Source organism: Agelaius phoeniceus, chromosome 14 (genome assembly GCF_051311805.1).
Source record: "Agelaius phoeniceus isolate bAgePho1 chromosome 14, bAgePho1.hap1, whole genome shotgun sequence".
NCBI lineage: Eukaryota > Metazoa > Chordata > Aves > Passeriformes > Icteridae > Agelaius > Agelaius phoeniceus.
The window spans coordinates 5,704,432-5,732,325 of NC_135278.1; the positions used below are offsets into that span (position 1 = coordinate 5,704,432).

The 27,894-nt window shown below is 38.5% G+C and overlaps 1 protein-coding gene across 3 annotated transcripts; it reads left to right on the forward strand.

Moving 5' to 3' along the window:
• On the forward strand, nucleotides 1-27,603 carry TEX11 (testis expressed 11). 3 transcript variants are annotated; one of them, XM_054641743.2, is made up of 29 exons: nucleotides 1-205; nucleotides 296-483; nucleotides 2,925-3,009; nucleotides 4,224-4,303; nucleotides 4,849-4,929; nucleotides 5,012-5,131; nucleotides 6,061-6,141; nucleotides 8,358-8,443; nucleotides 9,760-9,817; nucleotides 10,586-10,681; nucleotides 12,121-12,202; nucleotides 13,875-13,953; nucleotides 14,636-14,787; nucleotides 15,502-15,587; nucleotides 16,493-16,630; nucleotides 16,918-17,020; nucleotides 18,074-18,198; nucleotides 18,955-19,040; nucleotides 19,170-19,223; nucleotides 19,676-19,716; nucleotides 20,310-20,396; nucleotides 21,474-21,544; nucleotides 22,096-22,212; nucleotides 23,021-23,093; nucleotides 23,442-23,591; nucleotides 24,568-24,676; nucleotides 25,579-25,699; nucleotides 26,053-26,217; nucleotides 27,275-27,603. In XM_054641743.2, exons 1-29 carry the CDS (start codon nucleotides 175-177, stop codon nucleotides 27,344-27,346), a joined length of 2,817 nt encoding a protein of 938 aa, XP_054497718.2. In that variant the 5' UTR covers nucleotides 1-174; the 3' UTR covers nucleotides 27,347-27,603. The 3 variants fall into 3 exon arrangements, 2 of the variants coding, with proteins under 2 accessions (XP_054497718.2, XP_077042281.1); XR_013184317.1 differs by lacking the exons at nucleotides 24,568-24,676; nucleotides 27,275-27,603 and having other exon boundaries at nucleotides 26,053-26,190; XM_077186166.1 differs by lacking the exons at nucleotides 24,568-24,676; nucleotides 27,275-27,603 and having other exon boundaries at nucleotides 25,579-26,194.
• The last annotated feature ends 291 nt before the right edge of the window (nucleotides 27,604-27,894 follow it).

Here is a 27,894-nt window from a genome sequence, read left to right on the forward strand (position 1 = left end):
CCGCGCGATTGGCCACATTGGCTGTCACTCGGGGCGGAAGGCGGGACGAAACAGCCAGACAGCCAATCGGCGGCGCGAGGGCCCGCCGGCTGCGCTGGGTCGGGGCGCGCAGGCGCAGTGCGCGGGCGCTGCTCCCGTGGCTCCGCGCCCCTCACGGAGCTCCCCTGAGGGGCCATGGCGGGGCCGCGGGCGGCGGCCGTGGAAGGTGCCGCGGGCTCTCCCTTCTCGATAAGTGCCGTCACTGGCGGCTGATGTTGGGCTGAGCGTCACGCACCGATGTCCTCCTGTCTTTCAGCGCTGGTGCGGGAGCTGCTGAGGGAAGAGGCGCCGTCCCGTATCGCCGCCCTTACGGAGGAGCTGTTCCAGGCGGCGGAGAGCATCTCTGAAGAGGACGGGAAGGTGGCGGAGGGAGAGCCCCCCGCTCCCAGCCCGTCTGACGAAACGGGGGGTGCATGTGCTTCACACCCCACAGCCCTGGCCCAGGTTGGTGCTGCAGCTCCGTAAACACCAGCGGCTGCTGCTTCCCACCCGTGGCGGGGAAGCTAAAAGTGTAGCACTACTCAAATGTAAAGAAGAGTTCACTTCTTCGTCATTTGCCCCAATAGCGTGAAAGTCCGAAATAAAGTGGGAAATGTTATTTTTAAAAGTCAATGTGAAATGATGTTGAATGTAAAAGTGTGTGTGTCATTGACTCTGCATTGACCCTGCATTGACCAAGCTGAATCAGTTTGTGTTCTCAATGTGTTCTCCATGAAACCCACCTGGATGCTGTGTCCAGGTCTGGGGCCACCAACTTCAGAAGGTTGTGGACCTGCTGGAGAGAGCCATGAGGGTGATTGAAAGGTTGGAGCACCTGAGCTGGGAAAGACAGATAGGGTTCAGCCAGAAGAGAAGGCTCTGGGGAGACCTTACAGCACCTTCAATGCCTAAAGGGGTTCCAAGAGAGCTGGAGAAGGACTTTGGGCAAGGGCTTGAAGTGACAGGAAAAGTGGAAATGGCTTTACATTGAAAGAAGGTTGACTTAGATTAGATATTAGTAAGATACTGAGAGGGTGTTGAGGCCCTGGCACGGGTTATCCAGAGAAGCTGTGACTGCTCCATCCCTGGAAGTGTCCAAGGCCAGGCTGGACAGGGCTTGGAGCAGCCTGGTCTGGTGAAAGATGTCCCTGCCTGTGGCAGGGGGTTGGAACTGGGTGGTCTTTAAGTGTGGTTGTGTTCACAGGGGTTCTTGGATGATGGAAGAGATGAGAATGTTGACTCTATGTTCAGAAGGTTTGATTTATTTTTTTATGATATATATATATATTACATTATAAGTATACTAAAAAGAAAAAGAAGGACAGGTTTTCTCAGAAGCTAGCTAAGCTAAGAATAGAAAAGAAAAGAATGATAACAAAGGCAGCTCTCTCACACTCTGTCCGAGATAGCTCGGTCCTTGATTGGCCATTAATTATACACATCTAAGATGGGCCAGTCACAGGTGGACCTGTTGCATTCTACAGCAGCAGACAACCATTGTTTACATTCTGTCTCTGAGGCCTCTTAGCTTCTCAGAAGGAAAAATCTTAAAGAAAGGACTTTTAGTGAAAAGATGTCTGCGACACTTTAAGGTCACTTCCAACCCAAACCATTCTATGATAATAATGGGAAAAATTACTGGTTACTGATGATGGTAAGGTATTTATTATTTCAAATTACTAGTAGTATCTAGTTGTAATTTTAAGTAAAAATGCAAGCAGAGAGCACTGATGAATTAAGAGTTTAGTACTGGATCAGAGGAGAGGTCCTTCTCACCCTGTGGATTCCCATAGTGACAGCAGATAACCCAAGGAAGAAGAAAACAAGCAGGCATGTAATTTTAACTGCCTGGTAAACAATATTCCAGTACACAATATTATGTTGGAGGTACTCATTTTCAGTCATTGTAAAAGTTTATCAAGTGGTTGTTCCTAATGTTTGGTTTATTTCTCCTAGAGGAGTACTTAGAAAGAAGTAAACATCTATTTTAAAAGTCCTTTTTCAAAGAGAAAACTGGTAATACATGAATCTGAAATAAGGAAAAAGACCAGCTGAGATATTGTCCAACTTCTTTCTCTAAAATTATATTTTCAAGAGACATTTAATAAGTAGCAATTATCAGCTAAGGAACACTGATTTTGGAAATCCTAAATTTGCAACAAGGAGCGCGATAAGTTAGCAAGTGTTGTAACAGAAAGTGCCAATAGTACAGTGTGTAAAGAAATACAAGAGCACAAAAGTGGTATCCTTCAGTTTTTCTGAAGCAGTTGGGCTAAATTATTTTTGAAGAAAGGAGAAATCATAAATTTGTAATCTGGCCACTTCAATAAGAGGGGCTATGAACTCTCTCCTAGACAGGCAAATATGTATTCATAGGCAAGATCTGTCATGAAAACTAGAATAAAGTGATGGAAAATCAGCCCCTCAGGGTGGGTTGCTAAAGCAGCTTATTGCCTTTATGTAGTGCTCTATCTTTTAAACAAGAGTATATAGTCAGTAACCTTTGTTCTTTGTTTGCTAATATCTAAAGTTTCCCAGTGTAGGTATTTAAAGTAATTAAGCTACTTAGTGGTCTTTTTGATGTGCAAAAGAGGTGAAGCCTTACTACAGATAGTTCTCAAATGTGATAAGATTCTTAGAGTTCTTTTCCAAAGTTCAGATTTTAGGTGAAGAAATGCTACATCCATTCAGCTTGCCTGTTTTCAGGTCCCTGTCCAACAGGTCCCTGTGGGATCCTGTGATAGTTTTATGGAAAACTCACACCTTTGGTGTGAAAGGGAGTTGTGTAAACATGTGGAGAAACCATTCCTGTGAAACACGTGAAAGATGCTTCTTTTTCCAGTAGTAAATTTCAATGGGATCCACATCCAGGGCAAAATTAAACTGAGTGGAATTCTCCTCTTCAGGTTGAAGAGAGTGCAGTCAGCTTGTGGAACTGGACAGTGACCAAACACACGGGTGCTGTTATCAGTGATGAGCAAAGAGCCAAATGTACGTATGTTCTGTACCTCCCTAAGGGTGTTCTGTGTGCTGCAGCGTGGAAACTAAACACTCTCTGCTGGCAGGATATATCTTGAAAGTAAAATGCACTTTAAAATGCATTTAAAGTGCATAAACAGTGCTGGAGATTTGTTTGAGTCTTTGCAGACATGGGCTAGAAAGAGAAAAATGTACTAGTTGGCTTGTATAAACAGGTTAAGAAGAAGCATCCTGATGTAATAGTTATCTTCTTGTGACACAGAATCAGTGTAGGCATTCTTATCACTCCCCTTTCCATACCAGCAAAGAGGTGATGTGACCAAAGGAAGCTATAATTTGCCTTCTGATCCTGTGGTTCAAATCCAAAAATGTATGGAAAAAACAAAGATGTAAATCTTAGATTGTTGGTCACTTAATTTATATCCAGTGAGATTGTTTTTATAATGTAACTATCTCGTCCATATTTGCATAGAGAAACATTCTAGGTCCTCTTTTCACTGACCTACTTTAGCCAGGTGCACAGCTGGGGGGTTCTCTTGGGCCAGGAGCAAGGCTGGGAGAAAGCAGAAATGAGCTCTTGGTGTTTTCCCTCAGCGTGTTCTTTGTGTGGTTCTGTGGGATTGCAGAGTCAGGCCTACATTCTTGTCTTGAGGTGTTATAGTCAAAATGATGTATAATCTGCATCATATAAATTACACCAGGTAAAGGGAAAAGGGTAAGTTGACACAAAGTAGAGTGTGATGTTGTCAGATCACAGCTGAAGGGCCAGGGAGAGGCTCTTTTAAATATATTAAGTAGTGTCTTTTCCATCCCTGATGTCTAAGGAAGGTCTGAAAATATTTTTGCTTTTTACTTTGAAACTGTAGAGATTATTAAACTTCATTTCCTTAGTTTGCTGAAGGCTATTTTGAGGCTTCAAGAAATGTTACTGTAAGCACCTGCAATGTAATTAAATCTTTGAATACCATGTATTTAACTTAAACTCTCTCTAAATTGTTTAATAGCTATTTTAATGAGAATATATATTTTTTTCTTACTGTCTGAAAAGCAATTTTAAACATCTTGGCTAAAATTCAGATTTCTTTGACTCCTGAAGCTTTCACATTTTCCTGTCTTGTGATTTAAAATGTCAGATAGTCTTTCAGATATGGCAGGGCTTGACTTTCTGAAAAAAAAAGAAGAAGTAGAGAGAAGGAAAGTTGAATGGCTGCACTGTTTTCTTGCAGTGCGGTTTGTTGCCTGCAGACTGATTTGCCTTTGTGAGGGCAGCGATCCTCCGGAGGGAACTATTCGAAGACAGATTTTGGTAAGGCTAATTGTGGGTGTGTAATGAAATACAGTTGATCCCCCAGGGAAGTCTTCAAATCTTATTACATTTGCTTTGGAAAGGGAGTGAAGTATCCGTCTAGTTCTGGAAGGGTAACTGGTGTTTTGGCAGGAGCATTGCTGACTCTCTCTTCTCATCACTTAAAGATAAGATTGATGATCCCATTTTTTCGCTTTTAAAAAAACAAAGTACATGTTGAAGTGAGACCTGTATCTTACAGGGGTACCTTGCTGAGCCATTGGAGCTAGGAGTGTCTGGGCAGTGTGGTTAGCATCACATCTTCTCAAGGGTAGAATAGTTATGAGCAGGACATGTATTTATTTATCTTATAATATTGTCTAGTAGGCCACCATAAGTCTTATGCTGTATCTGAGTGTTCATTCAGAAGTGAGAGTTGCTGGTTAGATATTACAGAGCTGAAATACCCTTGTCCTGTGTTAGATATGTGCTACAACGAGATGAGATCTTACTTTACCTTTCTTGAAAATGACTGCATTTTCACAAAAGACCATTTCCTCCTTCAGATGTCTATGAAAACTGGGAAAGGATGGATAGATATTGGAAAAGCTGCTCTTGCAGATGGATTTCTAGAGAATGCCATGAATGTAAGTTCTTTGCCACTTTTGATTTCTTGCATACACTCCTGTTTGTAAGTTCCACGGGTGATGCCTGCACTTTGTTTTGCAGAGTATAGAAAAGCTGTATGCCAAGTTACGGAAGGGGAGCGAGGGTGAAGCAGATATTCAAGGGCACAGAGCTGATGTGGAGAAGAGCCTTTTCAAAGTACTCTCTTACCAAGCTGAATCAGTATGTGTTCTCAGTTTTCCTTCTAAGTCACTCTATACCTTGTAGAGGTATAGAGGGAAACTCTGACCCAGTTATTAGATACCTGAATGCTTGGCATTGAGGACTTGCTGAGGGATAGCTTTCCTTCACTTAGATATAAGATAGCAGATCTCATGATTGCATTCAGTGTTGCAATCATTTAATGATTTTTAATTTCCCTCATTTATCGCAGTCATTCTTGCAGTGGTGTTTATCTCTTCTAGTTCAGATTTGTTGCTTTATGATTTGGCTATCATGGTTGTTTATAAAATAAACAGCTGCCTCTATGAATCATACATGGGTCAGTTCCAATAGTGTCCTGTGCTTGACTGGAGAACAAGGCAAATAACTGTAGTTTAAAAGATGTAATTTAGAAATTCTAAGTTTTGAGAGGAATTGTTTTTCCTTCAGAAGTGCCTGAGAACTCTATCAGTCCTACAGAGCATTACAGACACAGAAGTGCAAATACAGAGAATGTAGTTCCTGCATTTGTTGGTCACACCACTGACCTCAGTATCTAGAATGGAAGTGCTATCTCCAAAATTCTCAGGAGCTACCCTAAACAGGACAAAGCAATGGCCCATATTTTAATTTGATCATGGAAACAAAAGGAGAGGTGGTATAAATTTTGCTGAGCTCTTGTATCATCTTAACATGTGAATGATTTTGTCCCATGTCTCTGGCCTTTGCATACTACCTAAGGATTGCAGTGATTTTCTGGATCTCTTGATCATCTGGCAATATGGAAAAATAGAATTATTATAGCACTGTAAGGACAGATACCTAATCCTAAACCTAGCTTTACTGCATGTGAAAAGCCCAAGTCCTATTTTAAAGAATGAGGTTTTTAGTGAATTTTAAAGAGCAGTTGCACACTAACAGTTTGTTGGCATGCTGTGCTGCTTTCTCAGGCTGTTGCTCAAGGGGATTTTCAGAAAGCGGTGATGTGTGTGCAGCGCTGCAAAGATATGTTGATGAAATTGCCAAAAGAAGTAAGTGAAATCTTCCCTTCTTTATCATTGCAAACTTTGAGAACCTACTTTCCTCTCTGTATGTTAAAGCATGACATATGCCATAGAAAATTTTGAAAAGTACTCTGAACTGAAGATCTCTTCTGCGATTGGTTGCCTCTTTCAGATTTTGTTGCTAAAAATTTTGTGTGGAAACAGTAGAGTTTTTTCAGAGTGCATTTTTTTATTGCTTCTCTTAGATTAAAATTTTAAATAGAATAATAAACTCTTTCCTAAACAATGAGAAGACAAATCAGCAAGCAAGGCAAAAAGATTTCTAAATTGAATGAATATACCACCTACTCTCTACAGAACCAGCTGCATTTTACATCTTGATCTTGTATATTGCATCTTGTACCCATGTGAACATTTGTCTGGGGACAGATGGGACAAGAGAAGAGCTGAGTTACAAAGTCACTGATATGCAAGTCTATCACTACCATCAGTACTAATCTTCATCTTCAGGAAACTGTAGAGCTATGAATGGTTTTTGTAGTAGTTTTTGTAGTTCTTGTCTCACAGAGAAAACAAACTATCATATGCAGATTAGTTTTTTGTTTGCAAAGATAAAAGTCTATTATAGTTATATCAGAATAAACTTCCTGACATTTATTTTCATTTGTTTACATGTTTTCCCAATATTTAAGAAACATTTTGTTCCTGTTTCTCTGGCACAGATAATAGAATTCAAAGGAGCAGATGCAAATTCTTAAAGAAAAATACGGGAAATATTGTTGGAGCTTATTTGTGTTTTTAACCAATTAAACTCCAACTGATTTTACATTGCTTTTTGTCAGCTTCAGGCTGTTCAAGTGTATCTGAGTGACTAAGTTGCAGGGGTCTAGCTTTGATTTGAATTATAAGAGCAGAACTTCTTACTGTTGAAAATGTTCACTGGGATCTTTCCCCTCCTGTTTTTAATTTAATTCTAAATTAATTTAATTCTTTCTGCTTGAACTCCTTCATTAAATAATATTAAACTTCTTGTGATGAAAGCTCTTCACAAAGCAGGAGCACTGATGCAGACAAGGTAAAAGTTCTGGTCATGAGAGAGTGATACAATTGACTTCTGATTTAAAAGGTGGTATGTAAAAAATGAGGAAAATGGAAAGAGCTAGTGATTGCTGAGTGAATCCAAATCTTTTGCACTGCTGGGTAGCTCTCAATCCTAAACTCTTCCAGGCTCTCATTACACCAGAGAGTCCTTGGAGAGTAACACAGGCAGATTATTGTGTTGTGTGGTACCAGAGATCAGCTGGGGAGGATTGTGATCCTTGATAGTGTATGAACCAATGCTCAGAACAGGAAACTTTCTCTCCTGGAAAGAAAACATTCACAAATGAACCTGTGAAAAATAAGGTTTCACATCTGAGAGTGATCTCTTTTGTCTTTATGCATATACCTACTCTGTGCTTTTGCTTCTGGATTGCAAAAAAAAAAAAAAAAATTGAAACAAGATGTTGTCCTACCCTTCTCATTTTTGTCTGAGAATTTGAAATCTGCAGTCCCTTGCAAAAAGCATCATTTATATTTGGGAAAAAAAGATACTGCAGAGGCAAAATGGATGTAAATATTGGCAGCCTGCTGGCATATAAAATGACTTTTTGTCTCTTCTTTGGATGACATATGACAGCTGCAAATAATTTCAAAGAAATGACAAGTTGTTATGAACAGATGTTGTCAGGGCTGACTGATAAAGCTCTGAATAACCAAGCATTCAAAAGCAGTTTTCTTTTACATCTTGTAATCCTTTTTTAACCCCAAAGAGAAATGCTGGGAAGAAGCCTGCCATGAAACAGGTAGAGTCCTCTTCACTTAATTATGTAAAACATTTTTGTTATTAAAAAAAAAAAAGGGTTATAGTACTACAGTTTTGGCTCTCAAATTTCATTTTTTATTGTTTAATTTCCACAGTTCCAGTGCTTTCAATGTGATTTATTGAGGAACTCTGTGTTCCTCATGTGTTTCAAAAATCCTGCTCTTTTGTGTGTCCTGGTCTGGTTAATGATACTTCACTTTGCCATGCAATTAATGATTCCATTTTAGTCATCTTCAGCATCCCCTTGCAAAAGGCCAGAAGTGATAGCAGTGGAAATATCTTGAAAGTAAAATGCACTTTAAAGAACCTGAGACTGGAGTGCCATAGATGTAGTGATGTTTTACAAGAACATTATAGAAGCAGGAGTCTTTTATTCCAGACCTGTTACCTGTCAATCCTCTGTTACAATTTTGGAGTGGAAACCTATGAATGGAAGAGGTATGAACAGAGCTCCTTCTGGCTCAGGTAATGTGCAAAGATCAAATAAACAGACCCTTGATTCTGAGATGTAAAAATGTGTGTGAAGGAGAGAGGAGAGCAAGGGAAAGTAGAAGTCTCAGTAAAATGTGAGAATACAAGATTTTAGCTGAACCAAATTATCTGAGCAGATATTTTGTCATGGTTGTACACTATTGCCTAAAATCTCGATTTGTTTTCCCACATGGATTTTCATGCCATTAGAATGAAAGTCATCTTCCAGTGGTTCTTGCCAATTCTCTCCCTAGCCCTTCCTCCAAAGGGATTAATTTTCTGAAGAGTCCTTGACTGATGAAAGGCACAAACATCAAGGTGCAAAAGGAATGGGTTGAGATGGTTTGGGTAGGATCCAAATAACTACTGTGGTATTACTAAGGATGAGGAAATGTAGGCTATGAGGAAGAGCATCCTCATGCCATGGTAACAGCCTCACTGCAGAAAATTTGTGTTAATGTCTTCTTGTTCTTTTAAATAGAAGAAAATGGAGGGCAACAGTCCAAATTCCAAATCATTATGGTTGTATCTGTTGTCAAAGAGGATTTGTAGAAATGCTCAGAATTAGTTACATCTGGTGCTTTGGAGATTATTTTATATTTTATTCCTTTGGAAAATTAAATACCGAATCCTGATGACAAAATTTGAGGAGGAAATAAAGCTTTGCACAGTGCAAATAATAATCCGGAGAAAGAGTGTGGCTCCATCTAGTGGGTTAAGATTTCCCTGGTCTGAGAATATATTAGATTAGAAAACAAGAGTCCAGTTACTGTTTTTCTTTCTAACAGTTCGTCATTCACAGCATTTGCAATCAAATCTGGTTTTGTGTAATTATCACTGTGTTTTCTCCTGGGTGGTTCTTTGTTCTGCCACTTAACTTCTAGAAGAAGAATGGGGATCACGAGTTACAGGTTCTGTCTTTGCTGTTGGTGTGCTGTGGTCTGGAGTCATGAATAGATTTTGTGTATTGCCATATTGTATTCCAGGTGAGAATGGAAACACTCGCTTCTTCAAAATCTCTGTGGTTAAAAATGATAAAATCTACCAAAATGTTTGAATAGAAGATGTTACAGAATGTGCTGCAACAGGTTGAAGAAAGTGATTGAGTACAATTTTTAATGTAAGGGTAGAAGGAACCCAGAATTTTCTATTCTCTGGTAAAAGCGGCTACTGAGATTATTTTGTGTGGTTTATGTGATTTTTAACTGCTTAGGAAGTGGGAAAGGACAGGAATTTTGAACATATCAGAAGATTGACTGAATTTATCTCTGTCATCCTGTTTAATTCTAAATTCCATTTATCCTTGATAGCCAGAGTTATGACATTGGGAAGATGGACATGAAATATTCTGTTGGCAAAGAAATGCAGGTAAGAAATAGAGAAATTTCTATTTACAAATAGGAGCATTTTGTTAAACTGACTCCAGTGTATTATCTGCCTTTTCTGTGCAAACCTGCCCAGTGATGTCTTGGTCTCCTTTTTAGTAGTCTGCTGTGAAGTTTGGCAGAGTTTAAAGTTCAATTGTTACAAGCATCAGTCACTGATGAGTGCCATTAAATCACATTTGATTCTGCTATTTCACAGAAATCAGTGTAGAAAGAGGCTGAAGTAGATCCTGAAAGGGCATCTCTTTGTCCATTCCTCTTCTCTTTCAATACCTCATCAGTTGAGCTGTGTCATTTGTGATGGATGTTTCTCTGTCTCATTCAGAAGTCAGTTTATTCTTTTACTTCCGACTGCGGATATGAAGATTTTAATTTCTTCCTCTTTATGTAAATAATTTATGTATTTGAAGTCCATTGTCATGTAGGTCTTTGTCCTGCTTTTTTATTTGTTTATTTTCCTCTGTGAAACGTGTACCTCCTGCTATTTCAATTTCTTCTTTAATTCTTTTTTTTCCAGTTATCTGATTTTCCTTGCAACCCTTTGGTTTTTCTCTGAATTCTAGTTGATTCATGTCCTGTGTGTACTGCATTGCTTCAAGACTGGATATATTTCAGATGTGAGAAATCACCTCATATGTCTGATACCAGACAGGGTTTTTTGCCTCAAAGAGCTTTTATTTTTCCTGGCCTTAGAATTTAAGTGATTTATGTTCATATGTATGTTTGTATGTGGCTATTTTTTTGTTCCCAGGCTAAAGTGCTGCGACTGTTAGCCACGACCTATTTTGAGTGGGATTGCAGCCTGTACCTGGACAAGGCATTGAAAGCCATAAACTTGGCAAATCAGGTACTAATTTTTGCTGTATTTAAAGATTGCAATAAATGAAACTCAAGCATTTATTGACATGGTAATATGGACCACATTAATCCCTGGTGTGTAATCCTTGACAACAGATTGAGATGTGTTTGCTTTATGTTTCCATGCTCTTATGGATATTTTGGTGTTCCCAGCTATTATTTTTTTTGTAGATAAGTACTTTTTTTTGCATGTAGAAGTAGAGCTGCCCTCCTGCTTCCTGTGTGTTAGTAGTAAGGTCCTTTGATGATGGTGTGACTAAAATTTCTCAGATGTGTGAGTTGATACAGACAGGCAGCTGGGACAGCCACAAACCCACAGCAAAAGCACAGAGAGTAAAATGATTTCCGTTACCTCATTGTCTGGGGGATCCCCAAATCAACACCCAGGCAGAGGCATGCAAGCAGATCTGAAAAATGAGGTGTATAAACACCAGCTACCCTGAAGGAAGTTCATACATCTCTAAGCAGCCATTACAGCAAGGTCTCTTGATCCTTTACAAATTCTGTTTCCCATAGAGACTTGAATTAATTTTGTGCTTCTGTCTATTCAGGTCAGTATGGATTAAATGAAATCTGAAAAATTCCTATTTGTCTTTGGTTGATCATTAAAAATAATTAATTTTCTGTTTTGTACAAACCAAGTTGTAAGTATGAAATTTTGCTTTAAATGGAAGCTGAAATTCAATTTCTGCATGCTGCCTGAATTTACAGGCAGATCATAGTGCATATGCTCATGAGATCAGGATAAAAGGCAGTGTATTTAGTTATGCAAATAATGTGCTACTACAGTATCTAAGCCTTTTGTCCTATTCTACTGTTTACTTTTGCAAAGCCTTTTGAGGCAGAAAGTGTTTTTATCATAATTTTTGATAATGTAAATTTTGATATTGTGTGAGGGTATGGAAAACCAGAAGAAAATGTTGATTCTAGAACCTGAAAAATGCACTATTTTAGTGAGGGCTTTAGTAAACAGTCTTCATTATTTCCAATTGCTCCCACTGTTGTTGACTCCTGAATTTCTTCTTTTTATAAACTACTTTGAATCTACTCATATTAATTCTAGATTAATCTAGCCAATTCACACACAGGAAAGCTGGAAATGTTTCTATCATCCAGTAATGTTCAGCTTCTATTTAAAAGTATCAAAAACGAGCCACAACAAACTGAGAATTTTGCATCTTTTGCTTTCGTTATCCTTGTGGTCTTTTGGTGGTGTAAGAATAAATAATAAAGATGCACATTGCATTTAGAAGAAATTATGGCATAAGTTGCCTACCACTTGCTTCATTCATTAAAATGGAAGTGAAAATTTCAGTGGGGAGTATGTGATTCCTTAATATTTGTCTGTATTATGAATGTGCTGTACTCTCACAGGATCTGTGTTCTATGAGGAGCTGTCCAAGTAATGTATTGTTTTTCATTGTGCAGGAGAATTTGCACCCAGCAGGGTTTTTTTTGAAAGTTAAAATTCTTCTTAAAAGTGGAGCATCAGATGAAGATATCAAGTCAGGTATCACAGCTCTCCCTAGGTTTCATATTACTTCATATCCAAGGAGACTGCATGTGTCATACATAGAAAAAAATGTTGTGGTTTTGGCAGAATCTTTATTAGCTAAATGTCCTTTTGGTTATGAAGTATGAGACATAGTACTCAGTGTTCACAGAGGAGGTATCCAGATGCTAATTTCAATAGCCTTGCTGCAAATTGGGGTGGGGGGAGGAACTCTGAAGGCTGTGAAAAGGAAGAGAGTGAAAATGTAGCAATGTAAAGCTCCAGTTTATTTAGACATATGCATAAGATTATGCAGAAGGGGGAAGGTGCATTGACTTACACAGTCAGCACAGAAGAAAGGCTGGTGAAGCATTGCTGTTCTCTGGGTGGGATTTTGCAGATTTTGACCAAGAGACATCATGTACTGAGCAGTGTGTTATAAACCTCTATTACAAGAGTTTGTTTAAGTCAAGTAAACTCTTTTCTCCTTATTTCTCACATTTATCACTTGAGCAGAACTGATTCTGCTATAAAATGAGAGGATAAGAAAGTTTTTGGAGAGACTTTAATATAGAAAGGATAATTAATGTGTCAGAGAAATTTATTTTCATAAATAATGAAATCTTAAGGAAGAGAGGCTTTGTACATTTCAGGTTGGAAAGCATCAGATCTGTAATGAATAATCTGAGAAATGAGGAATTTTTTTGCAGAGAGCTGAGGGCTTTGAATGCTGTCAGACTAGCAGAAATGGTAACTCCACATTCCTCCTTGGGGCTTTCAGCCAGATTTCAAGTAGCCAGTCATTTGAATCTTACAGTTTCAAATAAACATACAGTAGCTGACTTGTGTTCTTCAGTTTGAATTGTGAAACCATAGAGTTGCCTATCACAACACACTTGGCTATTGTTTAGTAACACTAAGCCTCCAGTCAGTTTTTCAAGCACATTTATTGAGTGGATGTCTCTTTTCTTGTATGGCTGGCAAAAAAGTGTGTTCTCTGTCTTTTGAGTGAAGATTCCTGCTCAATTTTAGGCATTTCACTAAAATCTTGGGTTGCACACTTGCATCAGCTGCCTTCAAATGCTTCTTTTAACAACTGTTCCATGTCCTTGTGTATTCCTTCTCTGATCTCATCCAAGCTACAAATGTATCTGTTTTGTTCTTAACCATTCAGCACAGAGTAACAGTTTTAAAACTTTATCTGAGTGGTGTAAAACTGATACCTGCTTATCAGCACCAGTCAGTCCAACAGCTGATGCTCAGGGCATTATGCTGAAGTAGTTCCCAGTGCCATATGATACCACACCCAGCCTGAACACTAACCTCAGTGTTAGGTTGTTCCTGCTGGATAAGGATGAGACATTTTGATAAAAGGCAGCTGGAGGCAAAAAATAAATAATTATTCTACAAAAGTTTATGCTGCTCCTGTTTAGAGAGACAGAGGGCTGGAATTCCAGGGCTATCAGCCTGTCACCTTTCTGTAGTGCTGCATTAACTGTACAGTGAAAGGAAAGTCAAAACACAATAGGTATTATTCTTCCATATGTTGTACATCTGTTATAGGGTTGCTGGGTTTTTTTTTTCAGTTTTGTTTCTGTCTTTCAAAGAAGGTGTAAGAGATAAGTGGTAAATTGAGCAATTAAGTGTCTAAGTTGATTACATAATCTCAAGTGCTTTGTGTTCTGTCTAGCTCTTGCAGAATTCACACACTTTGACATGTCTTTAGACTTCTGTTTGAATACTGCCAAACTGCTGCTGGAGCATGGAAGGTATGAAAGCATCTCTAAGTGGGGTAAACACAATGTTTGGAGGTTTTGGGTGTTTCTTTATAAGCAAAGAACATCTATTATACAATGATGCATTATTTCAAATAAAAGCTCATGGGGGTAAGGTGAAAGGTTTTGAGAAGGAGCCTGTCTTCTATAGCAAGGAGATAATGATTATGGTGGCAACAGAACAGAGTGTGAAATAAGTGTAATGGCAATTTGCAGTGCTGTAGACTTACTTTGGAATGATTAAGATTCATTATGTAGTTTTATTATATGTCTGGAATCATCAGACTGACATTTATTTTTCTAACCAACCATCAGAATGACTTTGGAGCCCTAGAACCATTCTTGGGAAAAAACAGTAGAAGGATAACAAGTTACTGCAAAATAAATTGAGGCACAAATTTTTACCCTGTTAAGTGCTCCATCATGATTATGTATGTATATGCTTGTATCTTGATGCAAATGTGAAGAATAAACTCTTCTGAATACAGTGGAAGAAGCCTGTGGTAAGAGGAAGCTGCCACTGAATAGATGAACTGTAACAAATTCATACCTTGATTCATTCTGTCGGTGTGATTGAATGACAAACATGCTGTATGGTGTGAATATGTTAATCTCTAGAATGGAAAATTAACAGCTCTTCTGGTGCAGCCTCTTAAAAATGCATCTCTGTGAATAGGGAATCAGTTGGTTTTGATTTTCTGAAATCTGTTCCTGAACGATTTGAATCTTCACCTGACCTTGGAAAAATTACCCTGCTCCACATCGAGTTCCTGCTGCAGAATAAGAGGGAGCTGCTCGCTAAGCAAAAGATTGAAGAAGTTATTATAGGTCTGTACCCATCTTTTGCTGCTGTTTACTGAAAGCTGGATGTAGTTGGCTAAAGTCTTGCATTCTAATTTTCACTTTTTTTCCTTATTCTTGTTTTTCTTTCTCTGTGTCTGTTTTCTATTATGTTTCTTTTACTTGGCAACTTTCAACTTCCATATTGAACAACAGTCACGATCAAGTTTAAGGTTAAATTCGTTTGCTTGAGCAATTCCTCCTTCTTAGTGTAGTCTGTGTGTGACTGATACATGTGGATTAGAAACATTAACCAGTGTAATGTTAATACTTTGTCCATCCAGCCCAATTTATTTTTGTTTGTCAATGTAAGACAGGTTGCATATCCTTGTTAGAGCAGCTGGATAACAGTTAATTTTTCAGGTCTGTTGCACCGGTAGCAGTGTAGTATTTTTGACTACAGATCTGCTGTAAAACAAATCCTATTTCATGTTGCATCTAGCTAGGACCAAGAGCTACATTTACATTGTTCAAGCATAAAAATATTTTTCTCTTACCTACTGAGTATTTTGAGTTTTGCTTGGTTGATTCATTGGTTTGGGTTTTTTTTTTATAAACAGGATATTAAACACTGGCTCCTAGCTGAAACTATTGCTGTGTCTCTGTTTTTTGTTGCAGGCTGTAGAATAGTTCTTAGATGCCTCTCAGTGTGCTTGTTCTTGTAAAGTTCTTGTAAAGTGATGATTTGCAGTATCTTTTCAGGTCATTATACTGGCAAACAGCTGTTGCCTGAAGCCTTGAATCAGCTGCACATCATCTTGTGGGACAGAGCTGCCAAACATTATGAGGTTTGGGACCAAATAGTAGTGTTCTTATTTATATCAGTGAAAATGAAATTCGTTTTCTGACCTCTTTGATATGTCTATTTTTGGTTAGAGTGCAAACTGTTACTAAGAGCCTTGTTCCAGCTGGCACTAGTTTTATTTTCATCCATCTGGGTGCTGTTTTCAGTTACAAAATCAAGTTTCAGGTAGCCTTATCTTAAGGTTTGTGCATGGGAACAGTTAATGCAAGAATTCCTGCTCCAGCTGGCTCCTATATGGCTCTGGGGCCTGAAGGGATTTGTCCAAGAGTAGTCAAAGAACTGGCTGGTGTCATTGTGAGGCTTCTCAATGATTTTTGAATGATCTTGGGAATCTGGAGAGGTCCCAGTTGGCTGCAAGCTGGCAAAAGTTATCCCAATTTTCAAGAAGGGCAAGAAGGACAACCCTGGAAACTACAGGCCTGTCAGTCTCACTTCAGTGCCTGGTAAAATTATGGAGATTATTCTGGGAGTTATTGAAAGACACCTGAAGGACAATGCAGTCATTGGTCACAGCCAGCACTAGTCCAGGAGGGGGAAGTCCTGCTTGTCAAACTTGATTTCCTTTTAGGACAAGGTCATCCACCTTGTTATCAGCTGAAGCCAGTTGATGTCATCTCTTTGGATTTCAGTAAAGCTTTGCATTCTGTCTGTCACAGTGTCTAGACAAATTAGAGGGCTGGGCACTCACCAGCTGTAGGAAATCTAACAAGGGAAAGTGCTGGATTCTGCACCTGGAACAACCTGGAGCTTGCATTAGGATATACTTGACTATCTAAATCTTTCATTGCTGTGACCTTTTTTAAAGAAAAATTAGGAAGACATAGGCAGTTTAATCACCCAAATATGGCCATGTTTGTTTGGGTTTTATTTTATTTTTATATTTTCTAGGAGAAAAGCTATTCTGAAGCCCTTCACTGGTACAATTATTCTGTCAGCTTCTATACACCTGGGCAGATAGATCAGAACTTGGCTAAGCTGCAGAGGAACATGGCTTCTTGCTATCTTCATCTGAAACAAATTGACAAGGTATATTTAATACATATGTATACATACTTATGTCTTTATTTGCATTGCTTTTATTTTTGAGGAATTGGCTTTTTCATTTCTGGTCAGCCTTTGGTGCTGTCTTCTGGTCTCATCACTTTTGTTTCAAGGGCAGATGTGGCCCTGTCAAACATCTTGAGTTATTCTATAAATATCAGCAATGTAACCAGTAATGTTTTGTGTATATTTGTATTTCTTTTCTATTGCAAATTATATACTAATTTCAAGGTGATGTTGTACTGATTTCCCTTAATCTCTTCTGTGAATAGGCTAAAGAGGCAGTTAAACAAGCAGAAAGGTGTGATCCAAACAGCATCTTTACTAAATTCAGTGTCTATAAGATTGCAGTGTTGGAGAACGATACTGATAAAGGTACAACCTGAAAGTTAAAGGGCCCACTACAAGGAGAAATACCAAATATATTAAAAAATACTCAACAGCTTTGGACTGTTCATCTTGAGAAAGACACAACAGAGGGTAGCTAGAGAAGGGTCCCTAAAGTCATTGAAAATGTCAGGCTGTAGATTTAAGCTGTGAAAGTGGGATTTGGTTTTCTTTAGCACACAATATGTAAGAGGCAGAGTCCATTGCTATATTTGATTTTGTTTGGATGGAGTCTCTGTCTAGGGAAGATAATCCTCCCATGGGCAGAAGCTGTAGTAGCATCCCAGGGTGAGAATCATTCTATACTTTTTAGTATGCATATACAATATGAAACTTAAGGGAACCATTATTGCTGCTCTTAACTTCTCTGGACAGATGGAGCCTGAAGTTACCAAGAAATACATGAATTATTGAGATTACTTACAGAATGTTGTATCTCTGTAGCCTCTTTCTCCTTTATAATGAGTTCTGCTGTTTCATATTTTAATGAGGATCTTAGCTCAAGTAATGAAAATGGAGAAATACAGTCTATAGTTACTTAGAATACAGAGTAATGTGCAGAGCTTATTTTCCAATGAGTTCTCTGCCATTTAATTATTCTCTATACAAATTTTATTGACAGCATAATTTGCTCACATAATATAGAGTGGGAAACACAGCACAGTGTGAACATAAAAGCAGTGGCACCCTTAGCACAAGCCAAGATGTGGGAGCTTGGAATGATGCCCAGACAATGTATTAGAGAAAGTCTTCTGTCTTTGGTAACAAACAGTTACTTAGCAGAACAAAATTAAGGATGTGAGATGAGTATCATTTGTATGGCATCTTTGTTTCCTTAGATTAGTAACTTGAAAGCTTTTTGGCACCTCCCTAGGAGGAAATATGTATTTGAGGAGAGGTGCTGGTATGCTCAGGGTTTCTTGTCTTGGCTTTCCATTAAAAAAAAAAAAAAATTATAGCCTTTCATAAGTCATTAAAACAGAACTTTGCACCTTCCAATTGCTTCTATAAAAATGTTGGTTTTCCCTCTGTCTCTTTCAGCTATGGAAGCAGTTATTGAAATGGGGAAACTAGCAGAAAAGCCAGCAGAACATGAAGACAAGCTGAGAGTGGATAAAAATACAGGCAGCAACCTCTTGAGTTTAGCTGCCCAAATTGCTTTAGAGGTAGAGCAGATAATGTTGTCTTTGCTTTATTGATATAAGTAGGACAGCTGTAACCTCTTTAACCTGGTCTAGATGTAATATTTCTCTGTATTTCATGGATTTCTTAGGATTTCATGCTTCCACAACAAAGGTCTCACTCAAATGTGTTGTGTAATGCAAAGTAGAAATTATTTTCATGTAGAAGGAAGTGGTATCTTTTAAAATTTTGTCATAAAAATAAAGAATTCTGAGTTACAAATGTTGGCATCTGGATATAACATTGTGCATTTCTGTAAAATTCTCAACAAAACGTTTCATCTTCTTCTGCCTCTGGGATTTGATCTTTGATGTGAGAGGGGGAAGCTGTGTAAAAATACACATAAATCCATGATGAAAGTCCTTTGTCCCTCCTGTTTGCCTCTTGCTTGGTGGCCTGAGCACTGTCTGAACTGGCTGATTGCATTTCAGGCTATCAGGGCTTTGTTCCCAGCCCTGTGAGGCATGAAAGCCTCAGCAACCTGTACTAGTCCTGCTCTTGCCACAGGCTCTTTGTGCAGGGAATCATATGATCTCTCCTTAGAGCTTTCTCTGCACTCTCAGGCAATTCTGTGCACAGTCCTTTGTTCATTTTCCTGCTACTGGGCTGCACAGACTTGGAAAATGTGGTTGCTTTGGGGTTTGTTTTTGTTTGGGGTTTTGTTGCTGTTTTGGTTTGGGTATCTTTTGTGGTAACTGAGGTAGTGCAGTATATACAAAACATGTTTTAATTCTTTTCAGAATGACCAACAAATTGTGGCTATCAAAGCTTTGGAGTATTTGTCTGAACATTTACAAGACTGCCGACAATTATTTACATCCTTAAAGTAAGAATTCAATATACATACAAGGAAAAGCATAAGGAAGAAAAGTGGGATCCTTTCAGGAAAAGCAGGGCAAAGTACACCATTGAAAAAAAATCTTGTTTTTTCACTGTTTGTTTTTCTCATATTTAGATGTTTGGTCCGTCTGATGTTATCAAAAATCATGGCAGAAAATTCAGAGAAAAGGTGGGTCTCCTTGAAAAACCATTTTATTATGGTGGATATGTTGTTCAAATTCTGTAATATTTTCTTTCTGGGTGTTTTTTCTTGCAGAGTAATCAAGAGATTATTTTTTATGCTGGTAAAAGTCCACCCAGATGACTTTCTAGCTTGACCTAATGACATCACATAGGAACATATTTTCAACTTGTCTAAACTTTTCTTTAAATATTTGCTCTTTGCCTACTTCTTTTATTAATGCATATGCCTGCCTGTCAGGCATTTTTAATGGAGGTTGTGAGCTAAGCAATCTCTGTAACTTTGACACTAGTGGGATATCTTTCCAAACTTTGGAGTGAGAAGAGTGGATCTATCCATAACTGGGAAAATATATTCCAACATAAATAATGTGTTCTGTTTTTATTCCTGTTGAAAAAAATTAATCAATTTTCTAAAACTGAATTTTTCCTCAATTCTAGAGATGAAGATATCAATTCCATACTGACTTACTTGAACTTGGGTATGTTTTTGTTTTTGCATTTTCTGGAGTTCTTCCATATGTGAATATTTTATTATATGATTAGATCTATACTAATGAAATATTTAGACTCCTTATTTCAATCCAGACTCTGAACTTCCCAGTGAAATCAATGAAAACTAGAGCTGGAGATTCAATAGAATTGTGAAGTTGGGTCTCAGTGCCACAGGTTTTGCTATCAAAAGCTTGCAGTCCTGCTGCAAGTAGAAGAGATTTAAGAGCAGAATTGAATCAATAAAAGGTTCCTAGAAGAAAGGCTTCAAAGTTGTAATTAAATTTAAACCCCCTTCTTGTGAAATTAAGTAAAACTCCTCTGCATTAGACTTCAGTGTCAGTAAACTTAGAAGAGCAGTGCTTATTGGCATCTTCTCAAAAATGCTGTTTGAGGCACCTTGTGCTGTTTGTAATAGGGCTTTCTGAAGAATATTAGATTTAAGTTGTGAGAATAAGTCTTCATCAGGAATTACACAGGTGTTTTGGAAACCTCTGTTTTGTAGTGCAAGGATGAGACTTGGAAATGTTTTTATTCTGCTCCAAATGTGGTACTTTTGTATATTGAATTATGTTTTCTGCAGCTCACAAGAAACTTGCTGAGTCTTTCACAGAAGAGAAATTTACAGGGGACATGAGGATCCTTGAAGCTCACTGGTTTAGAAAAGTTGGTAGGTGGCTCCCTCAAAATCTAGACTGAATCTCCTGTCTTTACTGGTCCTTTAAAGGACCTTGGAGTTTGCCTTGAACTACAGACTGGGAAATCCTAACAGCAAATATTATCACAGATAAAGTGGATTCTAGTGGGAAATGCAGCTGCCATGGGGCTGCCCTAAGCTTTATGCATGATGTTGTCTCTGGATCCTCACTTTGTAGTCTTTGTTACACTGTTTTGGTAAAGGATTAATGCATTTGCTGTCTATAAATAAAAATATAAGCATAGGGTAACAAGTTGAACCAATTTTTCAGATTCTTGCTTCTGTTAGAGCATACAGGAGAGCAAACAGTTGAATCAGTATCAGAAGACACCTGAATTGCACACATCCTCACAGTGTAACTGTGCTCCAGTAAAGAGCAGCAAGGGAGGGGGAGAAGCAGCAGAGGTCAGATACAGTGACATGAGCATGAATGAATCAGGACCTTTCAAAGGCAGCATTCTCACTCACAGGATAAACAATTCAGAGACTACAAAAACCTGTCCTATAGAATAAATTAATGTGAAAGTTGCTGTAGAATCTAAACAATTAATTGGGTCAAGCTCTCATACATGAATAATTTGATTGCCTTTAGATGCTCATCCATTTATTACTCAGAATTGTGTGATTAATTGCCATGTACTTGACCTTGCTGGGGTAAAATGAAGAATGGTTCAAAACATTGTGGGTTTTTCTTCTTTTGCTTTTTCATTTGTCTTGGGAGTACTGTACAACACTTCCCCTCATATGCTGGCTTTGTTAACTAATATAAGAAAATGCTTTTCCCAGTTCATGCTTTTGTTGGCAGGGTGTGTGCTAGAATGGGTTCTTGGTTGTGGTGAAATTATCAAGGCAAAATGTGAAAGCATGAATTAGCTATTTTAACAAATCACTAGTAACAGTATTTCTTGCTGTTGTTAAATGAGCTATTGATGACATATTGGTTCAGAAATAGAATTGTAAGATCAGAACTGCTTTTTCCTAGAGATTACATGGGCACACATGTAGCAGTGCAGATTCTTATTCTAGTCTCTATTTTTGTGTCTTTGTTAGCTTGGAACTTAGCTGTACAGTTCAAGGACAGCCCTGAAAAGATGAGGGATTTTTTTGTGCTGTCTTTCAAGGTATTTACTCTTGCTAATAGCGTTTCTAATTGAGGAATATTTTAATCTGTCTAGTTCTTCTAGAAGTCACATCCATGGTTTGGGTGTCTCCATGGAGACATGCTTGTATGCTCTGAAGATGGAGCATTTTGTCACAAGGAGATTGACTTGTGATAGAAAATGTGTGCATTATTGTCATACTTCACATTCTGTTTCTTAAGAATGTAATAAGATTTCGATGAGAAGTTTCTAAAATAAATGGATTCTGATGTTTTTAAACTGCATCACTAATACAAACATGTTAAGTACTTGAGTCCTAATCTTTATGCAGGACTTCTACCAAACTGTCAGTTTCATATGTGCTTGTAGAGAGGGGACTCCAACTCTGCTTTACACTTTATATTTAAATAATCCTTTAGTGCAATTGTACCAGTAAAATTACAATATGAATATATACTACTCATGACTGATTCCTGCAAGTGTCATAGAGGAGGGTCAGCAATCATCTGTTCACAAGCAAATTGCTTTTTATGGGTAAAATTCTCATTACCTTTTCCTATTTTTGGTGTCAGTTGTCCCAGTTTTGTCCCTCTGACAAAGCTGTTCTGATTGCTCAGAAGACATGCCTGCTAATGGCAGCTGCAGTTGATCTGGAGATGGGGAGACAGCAAGTAACACCTTCAGAACAGGTAGGGAAAGACCTCTTAACTATTTCTGCTATGAAATTTCTACCAGTGTAGCATTTTTTTCCTTCTGATTTTGAAGTCCTAGTTTTTTCACTCAGAGCAGTGAAAGCAAGGGACTATTTCATAGTTAGAATTGATGCACCTTTCCAGACATCTGTAAGTGTTGAATTTCTGTAAATTAGTTCAGTGTCTTTGAATGGGTTTGTATCAATAAAGGGTCATGGCAGTAACTTCTGAGGAGAATTTCAATTTACAAGATATATATTGTAAGAAGTCTGCTACTAAATTTGGGTTAGTGAGAAAGACAATTACTGCTGTTGCTGAAAGTAGTTACCACTGTGGTTGTGATAAAACTAATTTTTTTTTATGTGTACATCTTTTTGTGGGTGGGGGGAAGAGGGCATTGTGCCTACTGTGATAAGAAGATTAAGGAAAATACAGAGGTTGTGAAGGAAGTACAGAAGTCTGGTATAGAATGATTGTAGAAAATTCTGTGGAGGGCAATGCACAGCAATTCTGTTGTGGCATTTAGTGGATTGTCAGTCTCAATAGCACTGTTTTATTCTTGAGAGATAAAACAGTTATGTCCCATAGGAGCATGGATGGTTCTTTCTGGGCCAATGCGAAGTGGCTTTGTCAGAGATGTGGAGGTCTTTGAAAAAGAGAAAAAACCCTCAAAACCCCAGTAAATGGTATAGGCAATTTACTAACTAGGCTGATTCTTCATTTATTTTATAGCTGGTTCTGATATAATTATTCCTTTTGCTTTTAAAACCATGACAAGAATAACTTATTTAATTTTGTAAAATAGACGGAGCTTTTTAGTCAGGCCCTTCAACATCTTCAGACATGCAAGGAGATATGGAAGGTGCTGAAATTAACAGGTAAGCCACAAAGTGTGTGTTCAGCACATGCAACTTAGTCCCAATGTTAGTGGAAAATACAGAGCATGTGGAGTTGCTGTCTCAGATGGAGGTTATTGGAGTAGATAGATGACAGTATGATAACAGCTGAGGTGTTAAGTGACTGTTAGCCTGGCATGCATAGTTCACTTTTTCTGGTAGGATATTGGTAGAAAAATTCCATTACATATTCCTTGAATGGCAAATTCCACTTGCTCTGCTGTTAAGTCTGAGTGCCTTGATGGTTTTCCTGCCTGTTGGAAGCAAAAATTACCCTGTGGCTTAGATAAAATCCATCATTACATACAGGGAATCCTTTCTCTTTTGTAGGAGATTTTGCTACAGACCCAACAGACACATTGTTGCTGCTTTATGAATTTGAAGCAAGATCCAAACTGAATGATCCAACACTTCACAATCTTATGGAGTCAGTTTGGGAGCAGCCACAAATAGAGATCAAGACACTTGAAATCATTGCATGTAAGGACAAAGAAGCTTTAATTTCTCTTTCCTGTTCTTTTGAGGTGACCAGGATTATCATGTGTTGTAAAAATGGGTCTAACCATATATATTTTGTCCTGAAGCAAGGATGCCTAGGATCTCAGCAAGGTTAGGAGAGCTGTGTTTTGAAATGACAGATGACATGGATGATGAACCAGAAAGTTGTGATATCTTTCCATTTCTAGACCCTGAGACACTCATACAGCTTGTGAAAGGGTTTTTCAGATGAACTTTTACATGCTCCAAACTGGCAAAGGCCAGAGAATGACCCTCACTGATTCATGCCCCAGTGCAGAAGTTTTGGGCTGTGGACTTTGGATAGATACTTTGAGTATATTTAAGCCACTAAGATAAAGTTAAGTTTCAACTCTAAAGTTTTTATAGTCAATTTGTAAATAGCACTTCTCTACACTGTGCCATATTTTCATTACAAAGTCCTAGTCACAAAAATGTGCTTGAGAATCTAGAGCAGGATCCAAGAAAGATGAGGAGCATTTAGAACTACCATGGCAAGTCTTTGGAGGTGTCCTGTAGGATTGCATAAACACCTTCTGTTCTCCTTGCCTTGGGGGAGAACACTCCAGTGCTGGAGACACCATTCTCAAATCCTGCTCCTGCATAAGGTTTCCATCTGGATTTTTGTGTTCAAGGAGACAAACAAAACTCTTTAGACAGTGTCCCTCACCCGATTTTTTTGTATTACTGCATTGGAGGTAAACACCAGAGAATTATGAAGCTTCCTGTGCTTCTGCCTTGTTGTCCTCATTGATGATGTGCTGAGTAAGAAAGAGGGAGAGAAGCACCAGCTGGTGACCAGCCCATTAAGCAGATCTCTTTCAGTTGTTTTTCACAAGGGATCTGGCAACATGCTGCAAGTTATTTTAGTAACCTAAGAGATTGAAGTTGGCTTCAGTAATTTATCTTTTATTCTTCTCTATTTTCTTTTACTTTGAAGCATTAGCAATGGAGCCTCCAGCTCGGTATCCTGCACTGTGTAAGAAAGCTCTCAAGAGTGCACTAAACCTTCACAGAAAGCAGGCTGTCATTGATGCTGTGAAATTTAGGTTAGTGTTATCACATAGCTTTGCCATGAGCCTGTGACTGGAAATGCTGACTGGGTATAAAGCCTGCAATTTGAAAAAAAGTGGATTTTACTTTATATGCAAGGTTCCACTTCTTGCTGGCCAGCCAGTGTAACTCTGAATGATGACTGCCTAACAGATGTTTCACCTGCAGTTTGTTTACTTGGCATATTTTCTGGCATAGTCTTGTTTCCAATAAATTCATCTATTGCGGAAGGAAAATGAAAATTGGATCCAGAAGTGGTATCTGATTGTTTCTTGTGAGGAAGGTGTTCATTTCAAATGTTACTCTGCTGAGTATTTCAAAGACAAAGAAGAGAAATTAAGGGTTGAGAAGAAAGCTATGAGTTGTAAGGTAGTGATGCCACATAGTACATATGTGATTTATTTAGCATATTTATGTGTTACTTGTCCTTTCCAAGTTCCTTGAAGTAAGCACTTGGCAAAGGCAACTGTTGATATTGCCTTTCTCACTTCACCCTCAGAAAGACAGAGCTGTTTTCAGAACCCTGTATTTGTTACTGGTTTTCTGAGGATGCTGCCTATGTAGCTCTTGCTGGGGAAGTTAGAAAAGGTACTTTGTTCTTGCTGTTATGTGTAGCACCCTAGGTAATACTGTGATTTTCCTTCTGTGTTACTGTACAGACCAGCAATGAAAAGAATTAAGTACTCATTGCTCTTGACTCTGTTTCTTCACAGTTGGTATGAATAAGATCTGATGGTACAAAAATGCATGTTTCTGCTACAAGAATATGAGTGTGTGAAGCCCCAAGGTAGACATGTCTGACAATCACAGAGACATAACTCAGTGTGCTCCTCATACTAAAAACTGTTTGTGCACATGGTATTTAATATTTCCTCTTTTTCTCTCTTTCAATCCTCAGCAAATGCTTACACAGTTTGATTAACATCTCTTTGCCAACTGGATTGACAGACTTGGATACCTGTGTGCTGCAGGAGGTGTGGGACTACTTTGAGGATGCTCTGAGTGTAGTCAGCAGCACAGTAAGTTGAACAGGAAACCAAGAGACTGGGACATAATCCTGAGCACGTTTGAAAGAAATTCTCATTAGACTGAGAACAATTAGTAAAATGAACATTACATAGTGTTATATGTGGAGCTGCTAAGCCTTCTTCAGTGAAAGATACACTGAAGGTGTAGAAAAGTCTCTTGGATATTTAGGACTGCATTACAAATTTCCTTGGATTTGTAAGGGCTTTTTCTCTCTTTGCTTAGGAGGAAAGAACCCAACTGTTTTCTTACTCTAAAATTAAACTCTAGCACACTCTTGACTTGTCAGTTTTGAAGTGAAGATTCTATTTTCTGATGAGGTGCTGCTGCTTGTTTGCTACCTCAGGATGCTTACCCAGAGATGGAGATCCTTTGGTTGATGACAAGAGCCTGGAATACAGGAATATTTCAGTACACTGTTGGTAAATACAAGGAAGCTGAGCAGTGGTGTGGATTGGGAATGCGGTTCCTCAATCACTTAGGCTCTCTGAAGAAGACCTATGAAGGCCATGTGAGTGTGCACAGGGGGATTTGAGGATATGGGATTGGCTGGCTGGCCTGAATTTGAGATGTGGATCTGGGTGAAGAAACCACTGCTGATGATCTTTAGAGTTTCAGGAGAATCATGGTATCTAAATATTCTGGGGGAGCCTGGTGCTAAAAGATTTTTTCAAAGTGAGGCCAGAAAAGTTTTGATAGACAATAGAGAGAATAATGTAGCCTTCTTTTACTGGAAGGATTATGGAAATGGGTGACTGGAAATAAATTCTGACTGTTTGTGGCCATGGGAGAACCTTGTACCTTTGCCTGCTTTAACTGAAGTCAAGGTGCTGTACCAGTTTAGTTAAATCAGCTGATATATACTTTCAGGCTTGGTTTCTAGTGTAATCTCATGTTTTATAAATAGGGTTTAAAATGGTGTGAAGAAAATCACTAAAGCTCATCTCCTCAGGTGTAGCTTACCCACTTCCTATGAGGGAGAAATTTCCAGCCTAGCACCTACAAAGTGTAGGTGACACTTTGCAATGACACTTTTCTTACTCTGTCACAAATAAGCCTCTTCCTACACCTTTTGGCTGCTGCTCCTGTCTGGTTTGCAACCCAGTGCAGCCTGGCTGGTGTCACCATTCATTCTCTTGTGTGCAAGCTGAGCAATCAAGGGCTTGGCTGTAACTCTTACACCATTTAAAATGCATCAGTTAAAGCAATGAGAGCTGACAATAAGAATCTTCCCCGTCCTCAACATCAGTTCCCAACATCTGTTATTTGGTGAATAGGTTTATGTGCTGGTATAAGACTCACATATAAACTATGCTGTATGACTGTAAATAAAACCACTTTTGTTAGGTTGCACTGATCTTTTTTTTTTCTAAACCACTGTATTTAAACCTGTGCCAAAAATCTTTACATCAATTTGAAATTTCAGGTCTAGAAGCTGGTGGTAGTCTCCCACCTCTTCCCTTAGTTCTGTTTTGTGTTAAATGATACATTTAGTTAAATTATACACTTGGTTAAATGATACATTTTTATCCATCCTTGTTGACAACTGTGGTGCTCATATTCTCCAGATGGTTGGCCTTTATAGTGAGGTTCTGGACAAGCTGGACAGAGCAAAGGGATTTATTCCAAATGAAGAATAATGACAGCCACAACTACAAAAAAAGGAAAGCAGTCTCTCTTGGAAGTGTTCTGCTGAATGAGAGGCTGTTAGCTCTGTGAAGGCACAGGGCCATGGGAGCAGTGGGAAAGAAACCAGGATCTCCTTCTTGTTGGCAAAGAAGTTATGTACTTTTTAGGAAGTGTTTATTCAATAAATGTAATTGTTTTCCTCTTGGGAATAATTTTCATTCTCTGGAGCTATTTAACAGTTAGAAATAAATATTTAAGTTTTACATGAGATGCCTCTGCTGTTGTGTAACAGGTTGGTTTAAATATCTGGTTTTAGTAGCAAATGGCAATGAGCACAATGAAAGTCTTTAAAAAGTCTTCCATCTCCTCTGGTTGTCATAGCTGCCTTGCAGCATAAATATTTATCAGATTGTTTAGTTTCCAGTCCATTTCAGTGAGGACAAGAATTCAGAGCTGTTTACTGGTTTCACAGTCCCTTGGAATAGAAAAACCAGCAGTGCTGAGCTCAGGGCAGAAGCTGCAGCTCTCCCTGGCAGTGCTGGGAGGGCTCCTGAACCCT